This window comes from Lotus japonicus, chromosome 2 (genome assembly GCF_012489685.1).
Source record: "Lotus japonicus ecotype B-129 chromosome 2, LjGifu_v1.2".
NCBI classification, from domain to species: domain Eukaryota; kingdom Viridiplantae; phylum Streptophyta; class Magnoliopsida; order Fabales; family Fabaceae; genus Lotus; species Lotus japonicus.
This window is the reverse complement of record NC_080042.1, coordinates 77976818-77995849: the sequence shown is the minus strand read 5'-3', so window position 1 is coordinate 77995849 and position 19032 is coordinate 77976818. Positions and strand designations below refer to the sequence as shown.

General features: G+C 36.0%; 1 protein-coding gene across 1 annotated transcript; it reads right to left on the bottom strand.

The window, feature by feature from the left end:
• Positions 1-1381: 1381 nt before the first annotated feature.
• On the bottom strand, positions 1382-2823 carry LOC130739852 (transcription factor PRE6). Its single transcript, XM_057592289.1, has 2 exons — positions 2186-2823; positions 1382-1799 (listed from the first exon to the last, which is right to left on the bottom strand). Exons 1-2 carry the CDS (start codon positions 2312-2314, stop codon positions 1647-1649), a joined length of 282 nt encoding a protein of 93 aa, XP_057448272.1. The 5' UTR covers positions 2315-2823; the 3' UTR covers positions 1382-1646.
• Between the last annotated feature and the right edge of the window lie 16209 nt (positions 2824-19032).

Genomic DNA, 19032 nt, shown 5'->3' with positions numbered 1-19032 from the left:
AGCGGCGACGGGCAGCGACAGCTGGCCTAGGTGAAAGGAACCAGCATAAGGCTTAGAAGAAGAACTGAAGAAGGATGCCGAGATAAGTAACCCTACTGTGAAATGACTTGGAGTTTTTTTTTCTTAAAATAACTGACCGGTCCAACCGTAAGTGGTCGAGTCACCGATTTTTTAACCGAACTGGCCGGGTCTCTCCGGTTCACACCGGGCGGCTTGCATGGCCGATCCGATGCTCGGCTCGAACCGACAAAGGGTTCGGTTCCCGGCTCAACCGGTCAAACCGGCCGGTTCGAGCCGAGTTTAATAACACTGCTCTCCACCTCATCTTAGAGGTGTGAACATAACATTATTCGAAAAACAAGCATCACCTTTAACACTAGTTTATTGAGGTAGGGTCAGACATCCAAAATTCTATGAAACTGAGCTCAATCATCTATTTTGCTTAAAAAAATCCTAAATTTTAATAACATCTTTTCAGAGACTATAAAGTAGCCGACCCTATATATCATAATGAAAATTATAGTTTTGGGGTGGGGAGACAATGTGAAATAACCTTCCCCTACCACATATTGCATGAGAATGGTACCTGCAGGCATGTGGGGTCATGGTATTTGTTTTCACACTTTACTGCAGCAAGATAAAATTGACTAGAGAATGTGCTGAATTAGTTCTGGGGACGAAGATATTTAATTTACTCCATTCAATAATGAGTATACCTACCCAATACACTTATACACCATACCTTTTCTTTTTTGTTCGCCAACAGTATATACATATATCTTGTGATTATCCGTAGAGTACATACATACACAAATCGAAAATAAATTATAACACAACTTATAGATAGCTGAACTTCTTAAATATATATTTAAAAGTTCAAAAATAAACCGTGTGTATAGAGAATAAGTTGATAGAAATACCTATCAACTTATTATATATGATATTAGAATCTTGAGAAAGTCAATTCATGACTGTCGGCAATGAGAATAACTCGGTGCAACCAAAAAAAACTATTTACACAAATAATCTAGGAAGCTGCGGCAGAGATGATGGTTGGATGGCTGGTGAGTTAGTTATTTTATAGTGTGGTCCTAGCGCCAACATTAATATCACGGGTTGGACGAAGAACAAGTAACCGAAATTGGGGTGGGGTAATCCCACATGTAATGTAAAACCCACTGTCCACTTCAACCATGACCCTTTTCTTGGGTCCACACAAAAAAACTCCACAGTTTCTCTCATAAGAAGAAAATTACTAAGATCAAACCTCAAACTATTGCACCCTCCAAATTGGATAATCAATCTAAATTCATAATATGAATGCTTTACGCGGCGATCATTATGCAAAATTAATACATAATCTATCTACTTTGACAATTAATGAGAACTCATAAAGACGTCGTCCATTTTATTTAGAGCTATATATATAAGCTGATGATGATGATGAGGATATGATGATAATCATCACTACTACAAAGTGTCACATAAAATTAAGCTAATTAATTAAGGACTAACAAGCTAGGTAGCCCTTTTCCCTTGGTCTACAAACCAAATTAATTAACCTACCCGGTACGTAAGAGAATGATCATAATAGAAGTGAGAAATGGACATGCACACGACAAGTAAATGCACTAGCTAGACTAGTATTACATGAGTAAGCTCCTAATAATGGCTGCTTGAGCACTGTTGGAGTCTGTGGTCGCCAAAAGCTCCGATAACCGGTCACTCAAATCATCAACCTCCCTATGCAAGTTCTTTATATAGTTGCAAGTCTCCTGCAATACCTTCGCAGCCGAAACCTAACAAAAATTAAGATTGAGGAATAATTAAACATGAGATCAATGGAAATTTTATGGTCGACCAGACCATGTTCTGAACTAAATTTTTCTTGGTTCATAGTAGACAAAGCCATAAAATAAATGTTTGTTAGTTGCTATTGAAGTTTAGTCCATGTGGGGTGAGTCAAGTTGTGTGTAAAGAAATAGGGAAGTGAGAGAATGAGAGGGAGGGAAATGTCAAATGGGTGACTTATCTAGCAAATTAAAGGAGGGAATGAAGGCCACAGAACATGATGAAAATGTCATTGTTAGTGCATGTGATGAGGTGAGAATTGCGTGTGTGAGAGAGAAGGGAATAGATAGAGATAGAGAGAGAGTGAGAGTGAAAGGAAAATGAATTATTCTACCTTGTCGGAGCGTCTTGCACGAAGCTCAGGGATAAGTTGTTGTAACTTGGAGATGAGATCGGTGATTTGAGCATCAGAGATCTCAGATGAACCACCGGATTGTCTAGAACGGGATCTTCTGCTAGGCATTGTTAATTAAGAATAACCTCTGTTTGCCTGTGCGTCGTGTCAGAAATATTCGCTGTTGCTAGTTACTAGCTCTGAATAATTTGTATAAAGTTGAAGATAATTTATATTGTTGTAGTAAAGAAGTGAGAGAGGGATATGGAGGAAGAAATGGGGGTTGTCAGAGAAGAATGAAAAGTTATCTCTGAGAAAGATGGGTATGGGGGAAGAGGAGGGGAGGAATATTTATATATAATTTAAGAGGGAAAGGAAGTGGTTATAGTACTGATCAGCAGGTGAGGGACGACAGAGGGATAAGGGGAGCCATGAGAGAAAGCTTGGTTGAGAGAATGTGGGTGTTGGAAGTTGAAGAGGACAAGTGCATGGGAGAAAGCAGTGGGCTAGGCTAGTTATTAATAGGCTTTGATTTTCAATGTTTGTTTGTTAATTTGTGTGAGAGAGAGATAGTAAGAGAGATAATGAATTTCGAATTCGGATTCGGAATGAGAAAGAGGATACGCCATACTGTCCTTTGTTCGTGTGTTCCCTAACTGGGGTTATTAGACTTCAAATGGCTTAAGCAAAAATGTGCTTGTGCTTGTTTATCACCCAACGTTGCGGGTCCTCTCTGTGTCAGTCTCACCACGCAACCCCATGTTATGTTACTACTTCCCTGTCATTCATTTTAATCATCAATAATTCTTTCTTTCAATTCTTTTTAACCAATTGACATAGCGTCTAGTTTACCCGATGGTTCGGTTGAATGTTCGATTTTCAATTATTTTAAATGTATTAAAAATTAGTCAATTTCCATCGTTTAGTGTGATGATAATCGTAAGGTGAATGATTAATCTCACAGTTGGATAAATTATGTATATACCTCAATTAAAAAAACAAAATTCTCTTAACACTCTTTTATTAATTGGTTAATTTTTTGAATCTCATATTTTTAGTGGACCCCACTTGATTAACTAATTAATAATATTGAAGAAAGTGTACTCACAAATTATAAACTCCTGCAATTCTTTTTGAGATACCTACTTGATTTTGAGAGGATCAAGATATCTAACTATAATTATTAAATGTTTTCTTTTTTCATTAAATGTTTTCTTTTTTCATTAAATGTTTTCTTTTTACAAGAGTGACGTGAGATTTATTAACTTTCAAACATTATTATAACTAATAAAAACAACAAGCCATGCCTTTTTTTTGCACTAGGTGAGGTAGATTACAATATTACATATAGATCACATGATTATTTACTAGTTAAACTATATGGTGACGTGATCTTTTGAGAACTAAGTAAATAATTTTAAAATCAGCTTTCATCGGTGAAAAACTGAAAATTGTAATTTACTCTTAATTAATTATATACATTTGTAATATATGCAGGTTATTGTCAAGTCGTCTGCGAAAGTGATTCATTAAATGTTATTCGTTAGAGTTACTGGTTTCTTCCTTTCACCTAGAAGATCTATTGGTCGATATTATTGGAGTCTCTACTCGCCTGTAACATGTCTCCTTCCATCATATTAGGAGGGACTTCAACGCGTATGCTGAAAAGCTAACTTCTTTGGACTCACGTTTTCGGTTGAACTTCAAGAATTTATCCTTTCTCCTGCAAAATTCTAGTCATATTTAGTTTTGACCAATGATGTTGGGTTGGATTTTTTAGTTTTCTTTTTGTATTTGAATTTCATTGATTTTTTTAAAAGAGATGCATTGTATAGTAGTAAAAAATGTGAAAAAATAAAATTGTTCGTAGTGTGATTGAATAGTGTAATTACTAGACGTACAGGTCCCTATCATAATAAATAACGTTTGTTAAATATTGTTGTGTATTGTCTTGATCTCTTTAAGTTTGGTAAGTTTATAAAAATGAATGTGTTTGAAAAATGATTACAAAAGTAAAACCAAATCTAAAATATAATATTGTTAATAAGGATAGGATAAAGTAAAATCATTTTTACAACAATGTAAAATTACTTAAATAGACGCAAAATGATCCACATATCATATGTGCTAAAATTAATATGAAGTTTTTATAACTTGTGAGTCAGGTTTTCTTATTCCATGGTTTGACTGACTACATATTCCTTTTTTATATGAGAAATGTTAGTAATACGTTTTCTAAGGGGGCGTTTGTTACATGGGTATATAAAACATTCCCGGGAATGATGGGTGTGGGAATGAAGATTCCTTTGTTTGCATGGTAGAAGATTAGGAAAAAAGATACCCAGGCATGAGATATTCCCGAGGAAAAAATTTTAGTTCATTTCAGCAACTCTGCATTCCTGGCTTCAAGGGTGGGTATGCAAGATTCCTAGGAAAGTTGTTAAAGTGGGTGAGTAAATTTAGGATTGAAATTTCATATTTACCCTTCTATTAACCCACGTTTCGTCAACCCACGTTCCCTCAATTTTTGCTAGTTCTTGTTGCAGAATGGGTCGCACACTTTGGCACCATTTATACTTCCAATTTACATTTTCTTCTCTGCGTGTGGCAGCTTGTTACACAACCAGTTTATTATATTTTCTAGCACTGTGGTAATACTAATTTTTTTACTGGTTTTTTAGTTACGTGCAAAGTCATGAATAACCAATGTTTTTTTACTACGAAACCAATGTATGAATAATGTTTGTATAAATAATATCTATAAAAATACATTTATTTCATAATATAAGCATAATAATCACGTTATTTTTATTTTTTATTCAATTTTTAATAAGTCCATTTAAAATATGTATATAATTTACAGTAAGGATAACTTGGTAATTTCATTACCTATTCCTGGGAATATGCATTTCTAACCAAACGTGTTTTATAATTATGCCCAGGAATATAAAAAGAGATTCCCGGGAATTAAATTTGTTAACCAAACACATTTTTTAATGATTCCCAGGCATAACATTCCCATCTTAATATTCCAGGGAATCCTCTTACCCGGGTATCATTTTTCATAACTTGTAACAAACGCCCCCTAAGAACACATTTCAAAAAATTATTGTGATTGCCTATTGTTAAAAAAGTTAAGCAGATTTGTTATAAGTGAGAAAAATATGTTCACTTTTTAAAATATAAATTAAAATTATACTAATGAGTTAGCTAGTAAGACTATTAAAATTATACTATTAAGATTAGAGCTGGGTAGAGAACAATTAAGATAAGTGGAGCTTATTCTTTCTTGAGGGTGCTGCAGAAACTTCACTTGGGAGTTGGGAGCATCAAACAAGTGGCTTTGTCTTGATTTGGAATTCTCTAAAGTTCCACAGTACAAATCAGAGGGATCATGAAGATCAACGAGGTGGAATTGTTGACCAGTCTCTCCTCCACAATTCACGTAATTAATTAATTGGATTTGCTAATTGTGTGGCATTTCGATTCGATCTCCTAGCTTTCTTTTCTGTAATATTCTGCAGTGCGGGTTAATTACGTAGTCACGTGTCATCTCGTTTTGTATGTCTGATCTCTGACCGAGGAGCATCAATATCGATTTCCCTGCAATATATTAGCACGTCTTTTCTAGTTTTGTTGCTCATACATGAAGATTTGGGTAAACGACACTTAACTTTATCAATATTGGCAAATAAAAATTAGTATAAAAGAACAAGCGTACTAGTATTGTCATGGTATGCCAAAAGAAGAGGGAAAAAAAAATAATCATATCCCATTTGCCGTTGTTTTTTTTTTTTTGATCTGCCCATTTGCCGTTGTATATATGCAAAAGATGAACAATATACCTCATTTGCCATGGTATATATGTTAGAGGAGGGGAACAAGCAGTGGCGGAACTAGAAATTTTAGGAAGCCTATGCAAATTTTATGATTAAGTTCCTAAACTTTGCATTTCCTTATAAATTTATCTTTTCTCTAATTTTATTTTGGGCCAAAAAAACCTACCTAGTCCAAAGAAATTTGTATTTTTTTTACTTTGAGTCAGGGCATTGGACCTACCAAGCCCTGTGGTAGATCCGCCACTGGGAACAAGAACAATCATACCCATTTGTCATAATATGAGAAGAAGAAAAATTATTCCTCACTTGCCAAAGAATGCTAAATAAAAGAACGAAGAAAAATCATAGCATTTGCCACGGTATACTAAAGAAAAGGAAGAAGAATAATCATAAAAATTTCATTGTATGTCAAAGAAGAGGATTATTTGAATAAATATATCATTATCATTTGCGGCGGTATGTCAAAGGAGGAGAAGAAGGAGCAATCATAATATCTCTCAGACAGTCAGACTCCATCGTCACATCGAAGATTCAAATAAACATCACAAAATGTAAAGCTAAAACTCCACTTCAATAGAGTCAATCTTTTCCACCTTTAAAACCACAACCCATACACAAAAAGATGTACCCAATCGCATATGCCCAACTTAAACAACCAACCACTATACAACCTACAACCCCAACCAGACCACCCACTGTTGTGACGCCAACTATTTGAACTCCAGGGAACCGGTAAATGCAACCCAACAAATCGCCGCGGGTCACCCCTTTCATTAATCTTCAAAACCCATATATAACTGACTATTTGAACTCTTAAAACCAACATCCGCCATTCAAAATACATCCCTATAAACGTCGACCTAAACTAGCTAGCCACCGTAATGGCAGAGCCACCACTCCGAACCACTACCAAGATGGTTTGCTTGTGTTGTGCACTGCATAATCGTCAGACTACCACTAGAACCACAATTTTCCAACGTAGTAACACACTTGAACCTCCATCGTTCAACCACATCCTAGACTTTGAAAGATGTGTACAACACCAAACCTACTCTTGATACTATGTTAAAAGAATATTCCTAAATAGTTGATACTTTATTCAGTGTAATTGATTGATCAAAAGTAAAATATTTATGGAATTAATAGATTTCTATCGGTTTAATGGTCAAATCGAAACAATAAAATTTTAGTTTATCTTTTATAAAATCTAGAGTGAATGGTAGGTTCTTGAAAGTGTTGGTACTAGCAACCTCATCACTGGACTTAAAAATACCCACCGTGGCCCTTGATAGTGTAAAATGGCAGTCAAAAGTTATTCTATGTGCTCAGATAAAATGTCAGTCAGAGACTAATTAACTTGACCGACGTTTTATAGAATCAAAGACCGTAAGAGGTATTTCCTTTTTCGATGGACGAACTTACATGAGCCCAACATTTTCAAGAACCAATTTGATTGATAAAAGCTAATGTCAACAAGCCATATCCTAATGAATTGTCTCAACAAATTATATCTTAGTCCATATATCTCAAGAATATCCATCTAGCATGTTTTAACTCTTAGCCATGATGGATATATTTTGGGAATGCCCGATCATCCCTACCCTACACATTGGTATCTTGGTCACCATTCTTGAGGCATTTGAAAGTCATAGCTCATGGGGGCATAACTAAGGTGCAGTGTCTTTGACTACCGATTCTTCTGACTGTCAACATACATGAATGTGTGACACGTTTCCTTCCAATTCTAGTTAAACACAATCAATCACCTTTGTGGTTCTTTTTCCCTCTCACTCCTCCAAATTCAACCAAGTGCTCCAATATTTCTGTGAAATTCCTCAAGATTAAGTGTTCTTTGTCAAACTTCTCATCTTCATCAATAAGAACAATTTCATTGCAAAAAGAAACTATTTAAACAGTGTAGGTAAGCATGTAAAACATGATGCATGCAAGCTGTAGGATTAATTTTGTACATGTGCATGCATATATATGAAAGACTGAAAAGTGAAAAGGAACCTAATGATGTACTTCACCCCTTTCAATTAGGCATGTCATACCACAGCATGCTTTCAACATGTGGCACATACCTGTTGTTAACTGTTGGAAATGGCCGCAAAATGCAGTGCAGTAGTTAAGTTCTGCACAAGGATCCTGCTGTGCACATGCAGAAGAAATATTAACGTGATCGAGAAAATAACTAAGCATTCTGGAGACTGGAGAAATCACATATCGTTGTATTTTAACTGTTTGAAAATAAAATAATATACTTATGCATTCAAAATTGGTATTCATGTTTAATGCGTAGATCGGTAGATGTGTTGTCAATCTTAGACCTTGATGATCGAATATTGTCTATATCTATGATGACCTAACTTCAATCTTGAGACTGAAATAGTGTCAGATATGATACACGTTGCTTTAACTTTTAGATTTTTCATGGCGTGATTCTTGGCATACAGCAGATTATTATCCTATACAAGCGCCCACAGTTTTAATTAGTTTAGTCATATATATGTTGAATGGAAGGCTACGAAACCCAAAAGTCGGTTCTGATCTTCATTTTTATCTTGGATCGGAAGAACCAAGTGGCTTGAAGTTGTGGTTTAGCACTTCATCCTTTAAGTAAGTAGTTGGAAATTCGAATCTCAACTCTTGCGAATAAAAAAAACATCTTGGCCAGCCCACTACCGCTTAGTGCGTTGGCCGGGGGGCAAGAGATTAGTCTCACGGCTGTCGGCTATCCGAATACCTTGGTCAAGACAAAAAAAAAATCTTGGAACGGAAGAAACTTTACAAGGCAACAATATCTTGTAATTTTCTCTACCTCTTGTATTTGAGTTATATAGCACCCCTTGTGCTATATTTGAATACAATTGCTTGGCTTATCAAAAAAAAAAAAAAACAAGACAAATAAGATTCAACACGGTTGTTAGATAATTGAACTTTTTAAGCATCTAGTTAGGGGTTTGACACGGGCGAGGTCTCTAGTTCAAATCCATGATGGCATTCCTACATACGTGGTGTTTATGGAGAAATATTTGTTGTAAGATATTTATCAATTAATATGATATCAAAACATCAAAACGATAATTAGGTTGCGTTTGGTAGACAGGTGGGAAGGGAACGGAACAGGACACATGGGTTCCATTCTGTGTTTGTTGTGTTTTTAAGACGGAACGGAACGGGACAAAAGGCTCCAGGAACGGGACACTTTGGCTCCCTGAAAAAGGGTGGAACGGAAGGGAACACTCTCTTAAAACTTTTGCAAGTTCAAAATTACCCCTAATTTATATTTGAAATTTTATGTATCTAAACAGTTTAAAATCACTTATAAAACTGAAAGCACTTATTATATTTGTAGACAAAATTAAATAAAAATCAACTTTTTCAAAAAAATCACTTAAAATAAAATCAAATATTTTTTTCAAAAGTAAAATCACTTTTTGTAAGCAATGATAAACGAGTCAATTAGAGTGCGTTTGATTCAACTTATTTTGGAAAAACCACTTTTTAATCAAAAAATCACTTTTTTAATCAAAAAAGCACTTTTAAAATCAAAAAAATCATTTTTTTTTATCAAATATCACTTTTCGTGTTTGTTTCAGCTGAAGCTGATAACAGATTATTTGAAACAGTTACTTTAGCTTATCATGAAAACCTATGATGATAGATGAGAGGAGATAAAAAAGTGATTTTAATTAGAGTAATCAAACACGAATCAACTTAATTAAAATACAATCAATTATTTTTTCAAAAGTAAAATCAGTTTTTGTAAGCAATGATAAATGAGCCAATTAGAATGCGTTTAATTCAACTTATTTTGGAAAAATCACTTTTTGTGTTTGTTTCAGCTGAAGCTGAAAACAAATTATTTGAAACAGTTACTTTAGCTTATAATGAAAATCTATGATGATAGATGAGGAGAGATAAAAAAAAAGTGATTTTAATTAGAGTAGTCGAACACGAATCAACTTATGCTTTTATCAAAATCTCTTAAAAAAATTATAATTAAAAATCAATATTTTTAATCTAAATAAACGCACTTAAAATAGCTTAAATAGATAATTAGGTTTCTGCTTTTTTCAATAGCATACTGAAACAACTTAAACAATATATAAGTGACTATTTTAAAGAAATAAGTGATTATTTCATGAAGTAAGCAATAACAAACGGTTTTTATGCAAAATGTTCAATTGAGTTCAATTTGTTTACCTCAATTAAATATTAAACATGTAGGGTTATATATGTAATTAAAATCATGGTTCTGTTCTATTGACTTGGAGTTACCAAACACAACACATAGAACATTATTGTCATGTTTCATCCTGTTCTGTCCTGTTCCGTTCCGTCACCGAACGCTACCTTTATGTCTGCGGGATGTAGGAATTCCTTGATGAGAAAAAAGGAAGATACTATCCGATATTCACGGTGGATATACAGTGGTGTTCGCAAAATAATGTAGTCTTGATAACAAACTTGAATTTAAATCATAATCCTTATATGAATTGTTTTGCGTCGCATGAGCTAGGTTGGGGGATGCGTTGTGTTCAGAGGGTCGTGCGATCAGGGACATAGACTCTCCTTGGCAAGGAGTAAAGGATACATGAAAGTGGTTTGCAAGGACTTGTTATCTTCACTTGAGGATGGAGATAGTGTGAGGTTCTCTCTAATTTTAATGATATATAAGGTTATTGTTGGCTAAGGAGTGGACATTCTTCACCATCTAGGTTCATCACGACTATAACAGGGCAACAAATTGGCATGCGGGATTAGGTGCTCGTTCGCCTCCTACTGAGAGTTTGTGAGTTTGTTGTCCCAAATGTTGAGTTGAAGACCATCTTGTTGAGGGATCCTTTTATGTTTCTTAATTTTTTTCTTGCCCTGTATTATTTTCTGATTAATAAAAATGAAATGAGAGTTCTAAGCTACACGGCTTAAATAGATGGTGCTCCAAGTTGCACTAGTTTCGTTTTCAATAAGAGACACAAATCAACAACAAAAATTAGCGACGGCAATAAGATACCTCTCAAATTTTAAGGGGGTACCGCTACTCTTACTAAATGTACCACAATTAGTTGCATTGTAAAATTGTGAGATGAGAAGAGACATCTTTTACGTCACAGAGCACTCGAAAAATAGATGAGACACATCTTTCACATGTTGACCATAAGAAATGTTAAGAGAAGATGTTGATTGTAAAATTGCTCTTCTCATAATTTAGTGGATAATGTGTTTAAGATTAAAATGCACATTTAGATGAATCATTTTATTCCAAAAATTGTTAAAGAAAGGACTAGCAGGAGATTGTGCTATAAATTTTTGAGCTAGCACAATTTAATTACTTTAAAAGCTCCTGAACTATCTAGTAGCCAACACTATGAAACTCGGATATATTTATGCAATTGGATCTAGATCTTTCATAGCCTCTAAATCCTCTACGGCTAATAAATACACATCGATTTTTTGACTTAATAACTATTTTTTTATCTGAAGCAATCTTTACCATTGAATTGAATACGAAAATCAATGGTAATGATTGTGCAGCATATATAGAGATGCCGACAAATTATGCTGCAGTTGATTCAATTTGATATGCAAGTTGACCCCTTCTTCCTCAACTTGGCTTATACCAGCTAGAAACAAATATTAGTATCAAATTGGTAATGATATTCAAACACTAGATGAACCAATTAATTGTTTGTTGATTCAATTAGGGCCGCGGCAGAGGGTGTGAATGTGTGATCATCCCTATGCTATTCTCCACTTGAAATCGAACTCCCTTCCTTTAGGTTTGACGAAATATGGAGTTATTAAATAAACCAACAACGAAATATACCAAATTTCGCTCATGCTTGACCACATGCATGTCACAAGCATAGTCCATTTATATGGAATACGCATGGGGCCTGAATGGGAGTTGAGTTCATACCCTCAAAGCAAAAGGGACAAAAGCCCCTACTCTTGAGGAACAACATACTATTGTTTATTCAATATCATTTTCGAACCATAATATTGCAGGTATGCTGGTGCCTTATGTTGCCAAAGCCATTACCTAGATTATATGGCTGCATTAATTTTGCACCTAGATATTTATTGCTTAATTTAGATTAACACCAGTTGGAGTTTCTGATTTTTTTGTCCTTAATCGAATTTGGTACTCACAAGGCCTGTACTTTCTTGCACTTTCATTACAATGCACTAATCTTTCTCATTTTGCTTTCCTTTATACGTTAGCTGTGTAAATATATATGGATCGAGTACCACCCAATCAGAGGATTGACATCTAGCTTCTATGTACGAAACTCTGTCTCGCTAACAGATTTAAATACCTCAATTAGAATCTATTGAAACAAAAACAAGTCTCACATGGAATAAACTAATGATTTAATTATAATATTGTGAATTATAGGTTTAATAGCAAAATAAAAGATCCACATGGTATAGACTTAAGATCCAAATAGCCTTAAGATACTCCACACTCACATATAGCCACGTGCTCACCCAACTTAAAGGTATATTTTATTCTCGTCTTTTCAAATCAAACATGTGATATGAGAGTCCAATTGTTCTCACAACCTATAAAAAAAAATAAGAATGGGTTAAATAAAAAATAATTATCAACTAAAACAAAATAAGTCACAAGTAAATCACACAAACGACCTTCAAAATTTTGTCAAACATGTCTAACTCGACTAGTTTTGTTAGATTTGGGAGGGAGTGTTGAAACAAGTAATATATTAAGATACTTCACACTCACATCTAGCTAGCCCTCACCCTCACTCAACTTAAAGCCTAAAGGTATATTTGGTTTCTTTTTTCCATTGCAACAAGTGGTTTCAGAATTAAATAGTTCTTACAACCCATAAAAAATAACAAGAATAAAAAAAAGAGTTAAAAAAAAGAAATATCTATTAAGTACTAAAAAATATAAGTCATGGGTCATTGAGTCTCAAATTCAGACAAAATGAGCAAAGGCCATACAAATGACCTTTGAAATCCCGCTAAGCGGACCAATTTTGTTAGACCTTAGCGTCTAGCTGGACCAATTTTGTTAGACTTAGGAGGGAGTGTTGAAACAAGAAACAAGCCTCATATGAAATAGACTAGGGAACTACAATGGTTTGTAACTTTTGGTGTTCTAAATCCAATAATCGCCTTAAGGTTTTTAGACCACACATCACACCCACGTCTAATCTGAACACACCAAACTTGAAGGTATATTTTGGGTCCGTGCTTCCAAGGAAAAAAAATCTACCATGTATATCCAAATGATTATTATATAGCATGAAACACCGGTATATGGTAAGTTACTGATTAGCTAGTAGATAGCTACATACTAGCTAGAAAAATAGAAGTTAAACTAATTCTAATTATTCTATAAGAAATGTAATTCATAAATGTTGAAAATTCAAGTTCGGAGTTGGAGTCCCACATTGGTTAAGTTTGGGTGAGGAGAAGACTTTATAAGAGATGTGACCCATAAACCTAATGCCTTAAGGTTTTGGGTTAAGATGTGGCGTCGAGATCTCTTAGTGTCTTGCTCCTCGGCCCATGGGCTCCCCTGTTTCCCCCAACAAATGGTATCCGAGCTGATGGTTCGTGGGACCATGACGGCTCCTTGTGTCGAAAGTCTTCCTAGCAGTGTGGCTAGGCGGCGGGTTCCGTTGGCAGCGAACGGCGGTGCAAGGGTGGATAGCTTCCGTAGATGGGAGGACCATGGGTGATGTGGTTGAGGGACTCACACTTGAGGGGGAGATTGTTGGAATCAAGTGTTAGAGTCAAGTCCCACATCGGAGAAGTCAAGGCAAGAGGGAGAGTTTATAAGGAGATTTGACCCATAAACCTAATGCCTTAAGGTTTTGGGTTAAGATATGGTGTCCAAGATCTCCTTCGTGTCTCCTCTCGGCCTTGGCCCATGGGTCCTCGCTGTGACTCTCCCCAACAAGTGGTATCAGAGCCGATGGTTCGTGGGACCATGACAGCTCCTTGTGTCGAAAGTCTTCCTAGCAGTGTGGCTAGGCGACGGGTTCCGTTGGCAGCGAACGACGGTGCAAGGGTGGATATGCTTCCGCGATGGGGTGCCATGATAATGTGGAGGTGACTCGCACTTGAGGGGAGATGGTTGAGAATTCAAGTGCGGAGTTGGAGTCCCACATTGGTTAAGTTTGGGTGAGGAGAAGACTTTATAAGAGATGTGACCCATAAACCTAATGCCTTAAGGTTTTGGGTTAAGATGTGGCGTCGAGATCTCTTGGTGTCTTGCTCCTCGGCCCATGGGCTCCCCTGTCTCCCCCAACAAGTGGTATCAGAGCTGATGCTTGGTGTAGCCATGGTTACGGCTCCTTGTGTCGAAAGTCTTCCTAGCAGTGTGACTAGGCAGCGGGTTCCGTTGGCAGTGAACGGCGGTGCAAGGGTGGATATGCTTCCGCGGAGGGGGGCAATGATAATGTAGAGGTGACTCGCACTTGAGGGGGAGATTGTTGAGAATTCAAGTGCGGAGTTGGAGTCCTACATTGGTTAAGTTTGGGTGAGGAGAAGACTTTATAAGTGATGTGACCCATAAACCTAATGCCTTAAGATTTTGGGTTAAGATGTGGCGTCGAGATCTTTTGGTGTCTTGCTCCTCGGCCCATGGACTCCCCTGTCTTCCCCAACAATAAACTTATATAATACCTTTAAATTCTGGGTAAAAATGTGGTATCTAATTCTTTTGATGTTGTATTTCCATAGTCCATATTAGTTTCCTTGTCTCCCCAATATACCTAACCAAGTGGTGCACATGAACCATTTAATACCAGACATATTGGTTAATTGTTAATTAAATTAGTTCTTGAATATTCATGCAGAAATGGGTCGACACTAAAGACCACGAAGAGATTTAGATACTGCAACTTTATCCAAAATCTTACTAAGAAGACTTTCAACACAAGGAGTTGTAACCATGACTACACCAATCACCGGCTCTGATACCACTTGTTGGGGAGATAAGAGAGCCTAAAGCATGAGACCATGCACCAATGAGCCTATATTAAAGACCACCAAGAGATTTGGACACCACAACTTTATGGGTCAAATTTCTTATAATAAAATCTTCTCCATTCCTATATATACTTAACTAATGTGGGATTTCAACTCATATTGCTTTGTTTGGTGTTTTTCTATCTTCATGTGGGTGTTGTTCACATGAAGAACTCTTTACAATAAATTTGCCTTTTTGTTGTAAAAAAAAAAATCTTTCTGTGTCCAAAATATTTCTTCTAATTTCTCCTTGAAAATAAAACTGCAATGCATAAAAAAGTGATAAAGGATCACACATCCGTTGTGCAAAGAAATCAATAATTACCAAATAAATTTGTACACAGAACTAATGAGACGTACTTATATATAACCTTGTATATATAAAGAATGTGCTACTATTTTTGAACTTTACATGTGGAAAGCTTCTAGATAAAATCTTGGAAAAGAAAATTAAACCCCTCCCTAAAAGTTTGGCCAAGTTGCAAGTATTTTGCGTCCTTTCTCAAGATTCAGTAAGGCTATAATATGCATTGATCTTGGGAGAGGGCTACTTGTAGTTGCAACAAGTATATAGTACGATCCACGTGATTTCATATATAGAATAGTACAAAACAAAGGGCACTGTATTCAACTGGTAATACTATAAGGAATAATGCTAGATTTATAATTAATTACATTTGCATAGCATCTGATATTAATTAATTAAGATCTCAAAATATTCTTCTCAGAGTTTGCATGTGCAGTATTTTTTAAATTTGTTTTTGTACTTTACAAAATGATTAAGAGTAGAAGAAGATTAATTAATAGTACCATGTTTACGCAAGTTGCTCAGCATATCGGTGAGCGCCATTGGAAATTTCCTTCCAAATAATTAACACAAAGCTTAGACATATATGACTTGGGGATGATGCACTTGATTTCCCTGTCAGAGTTACTAAAAACCAAGTTGATCACAGAAGTTCAAGAATCTACAGCTGAAGACTTACCACTGCAAATGAAATCAAATTAAGCTTGTGAACTAATTTAATAAGGGTAAAACTTAAGTACAGTACCATTGGTGCAGTTGGTACTGTTCTTCAATTAAAAAATGACACCTGGAATTGCACTTAATTTCTTTTTGGAACCAAATCCGGGTAACTTCAACACGTCTTCCTTCCCTCTTCCTCCAACCTCTCCAACCTTCCATCTCCCTACCACCTCGCACAACATGCGTCTCTCCTTGTGCCCGCAGATGTCAATTGAAGTTGCTGGCCCAGATTTCGACATGGACGACCATGAAAAGAGCAGGAGATCTTAAATTTTAGCAGTCTCGACAACAGCCATGGTGGATTACAGAACCAATTATACAAAATCACCTTACTTCATTGCAATTTCTTCAAATGAAAGCCCTTTTTCTTATCATTGTTCTTGAGATTCCAGATATTTACTTCTTCACACGAATGTTTATTCAATTCCTAATATTGTCACTCCAGAATCTGAGAAGATAAGTTTCAAACCCTCTTTCATAGATTTATGGCACTGGATTCCCAATGTTATTATTGTCTTTAAAAATGAAGGAAAAGCCATCACAAGTTAAAAGAGAGGAGATATACTCCAATTTTCAGTGGAAACATGGTTACAGAGGAAAGGCGGAAGTAGAGTTTGTGTGGGAGAAAAGAATTAATTTGAAAAGTTAATGGTGCGGGGCTTGATGAGGTCAGGTGTCATTTTATGATTGAAGAACAGCACCAACAACACAAATGGAACTGCACTTAAGTTTTTCCCATTTAATAATAGGTGACAAAAGGTAATTAACTTAAGACTTAATTGGTGCCTCATCTCCTACAAATGTGCAATTTGGATACTTAATATTTGAAACTATAGTAATTTTGGTCCTTGAATTTATATTTTGTGAAAATTGAGTTCTTCCTTTAGTGAGATATTCAAATTCTAAAAGATATTACTGATATGGCGTTCATTTATTGACCGGATGCCCATGTGTGTGTCATGTTGGCGCCATGTTAGACTATGTGAAACTCTTGTTCTTCTTCTTAATTTCCCTCCTACCCTGTATCTCACCCACACCCTCTTCTTCTCCCCTCTCACCATCATCCTAGCTAGACCACCACTACCCCAACCCAAACCATCATTAGTCACTGCAAACCACCCACACCCACAGCTTTCTTCCTCCCCTTCCTCTCAAATCTGCCTCATTGCACTCTGCATTGAGCCACCACCACACACATTTATTGTTAGGATGAATTGTAATGTAAACCCCGCATTATACCACACACCTATTGTTGGTGATGATTGCAATGTAAGTCTCACACCTATTATTTTAACAAAGTCAATCCAACATATTTTCTCACGTATTTCTACGGGATATCTCATCATTTGTTTGTCATTCATTAAAAGTTATGTAAAATAATTTCCACAATAGTGTGTGAATTTCAATGTCTTCAAATATAGTTTTTTTTAATAAAAAATACGGTATCCATCGCCGACAACAATAACTTATTTCTTTTAACAATTAGTGCTTTCACTAGATGTAAATAGTTGGGGTATGGGATGTGGTTTTCTTTGGGCGAGGTTCTCCAAAAAAGTTTATATATAAATTTATATTGCATCACTGTTTGTCATCATTACTAAAATTATTGGTTGATCTTGATTCACTAGAGTGTGGTGAAAGTAGATGCCTAATAAGGAAACCCGTGGCAGCAAACAGGGCCATCTCTGATAAGTCATAACGGGATCTTGTGGCGTCACCAACTGAAAATAACTGCCGCTGAAATAATAATAATGATAATGTCTTGTCATGAAATTGTCATCTTCTCCGGCCGGCTAAGAAATCGTTGAAGGTTTCTGTCACAGTTAACAAGATCAACTTGATCCTCAAAATCCAACTACCCTCATAAACCACCATATGTTTGTGAGATTGAAAGATGACAAAATTCCACAAATGAATTCACTGAGCACAGCCAATGTCCTCCAATTGCATAACACAAAGATGTAGACTTACAATCCCATGGCATCATTCACACCAATGGCTTTTGCTTTTGCTACACTATCCCGACAACTAGCCGCTATATGTTCCTGTCCTTTTCCATCCAATTTCAATGCCCATCACCATCTTTAATTTCTCCCTCTCTCACACAAAATGCTTCTCTCAACTTGCATTTACAATTCAGTTTCACGGGTAGTAACAGAATTTGAAGTTGATTTTTGGACATTTTAGTATCTGGCTTCTGTTTAAGAATTCCATTTCTCCTTTGGAGCTTGGGTGGTTTCAGTTTGACATTAAGCGCATTACAAATATCTCTCTTGTTCTTCTTGAAATGAAATTGTTCGGATCCCCCCCCCCTTCAATTTTGGTGGTGGTCCACGATTTTGATTAGCTCAGGTTGCGTTGACACGGTAAATAGTGTAACGCTCCAGAGTTTAAGAAGAACTTAGAGTTTTGCATAATGAGCAGTGTGTAAATGAACAAAATTGTCTCTGCATATCTCCATGAAGCCCCGTACAAGGTCTTCCAAGATCGTAGTTGCTCTTGGGCAGCGCTTGATTGTTAGTGAATGGGTTGTTGTGCGACCGTTTGGCTTGAGCCGGGACAGGACATTGTTAACTAAGTCATCTCATTCACGCGAACAATTTTCACTTAGTTGCGAGTCATTTAGACTATCTTAGATGCTATTGGTTCTTTTAACCTTTTGGACCGCCTGAAACATTTCTAAAATTATTTTGAAATATAACCATTTTTGGTATAAGAAGGGAAGCTTTTGTAAATATATACTCAGTTATAGAATCTTGAGATTGATTCTGATAAGAAAATATGAAATTGATAAGGTTTGAGGAGTTTTGTTTCATTTGACATGTGAAGGATGGATATGGTTGGGTGTGCTTCACAGTAGAGTGTCGAGAGTCGTACTCAATAAGACCAAATTTGAGGGCAACAAGCCATGTAGCTGAAAACAAGAAAGCTACGGTTAAAAATTGACCAAATTCTACAAAATTCTG

What these genes read in the sequence shown, in the direction of transcription:
- LOC130739852 (XM_057592289.1), bottom strand. Translation starts at nt 2,314, where the DNA reads ATGCCTAGCAGAAGATCCCGTTCTAGACAATCCGGTGGTTCATCTGAG. An exon ending in GTGCAAGACGCTCCGACAAG is followed by an intron (nt 1,800 to 2,185) that starts GTAGAATAATTC and finishes AATTTTTGTTAG; the next exon opens with GTTTCGGCTGCGAAGGTATT.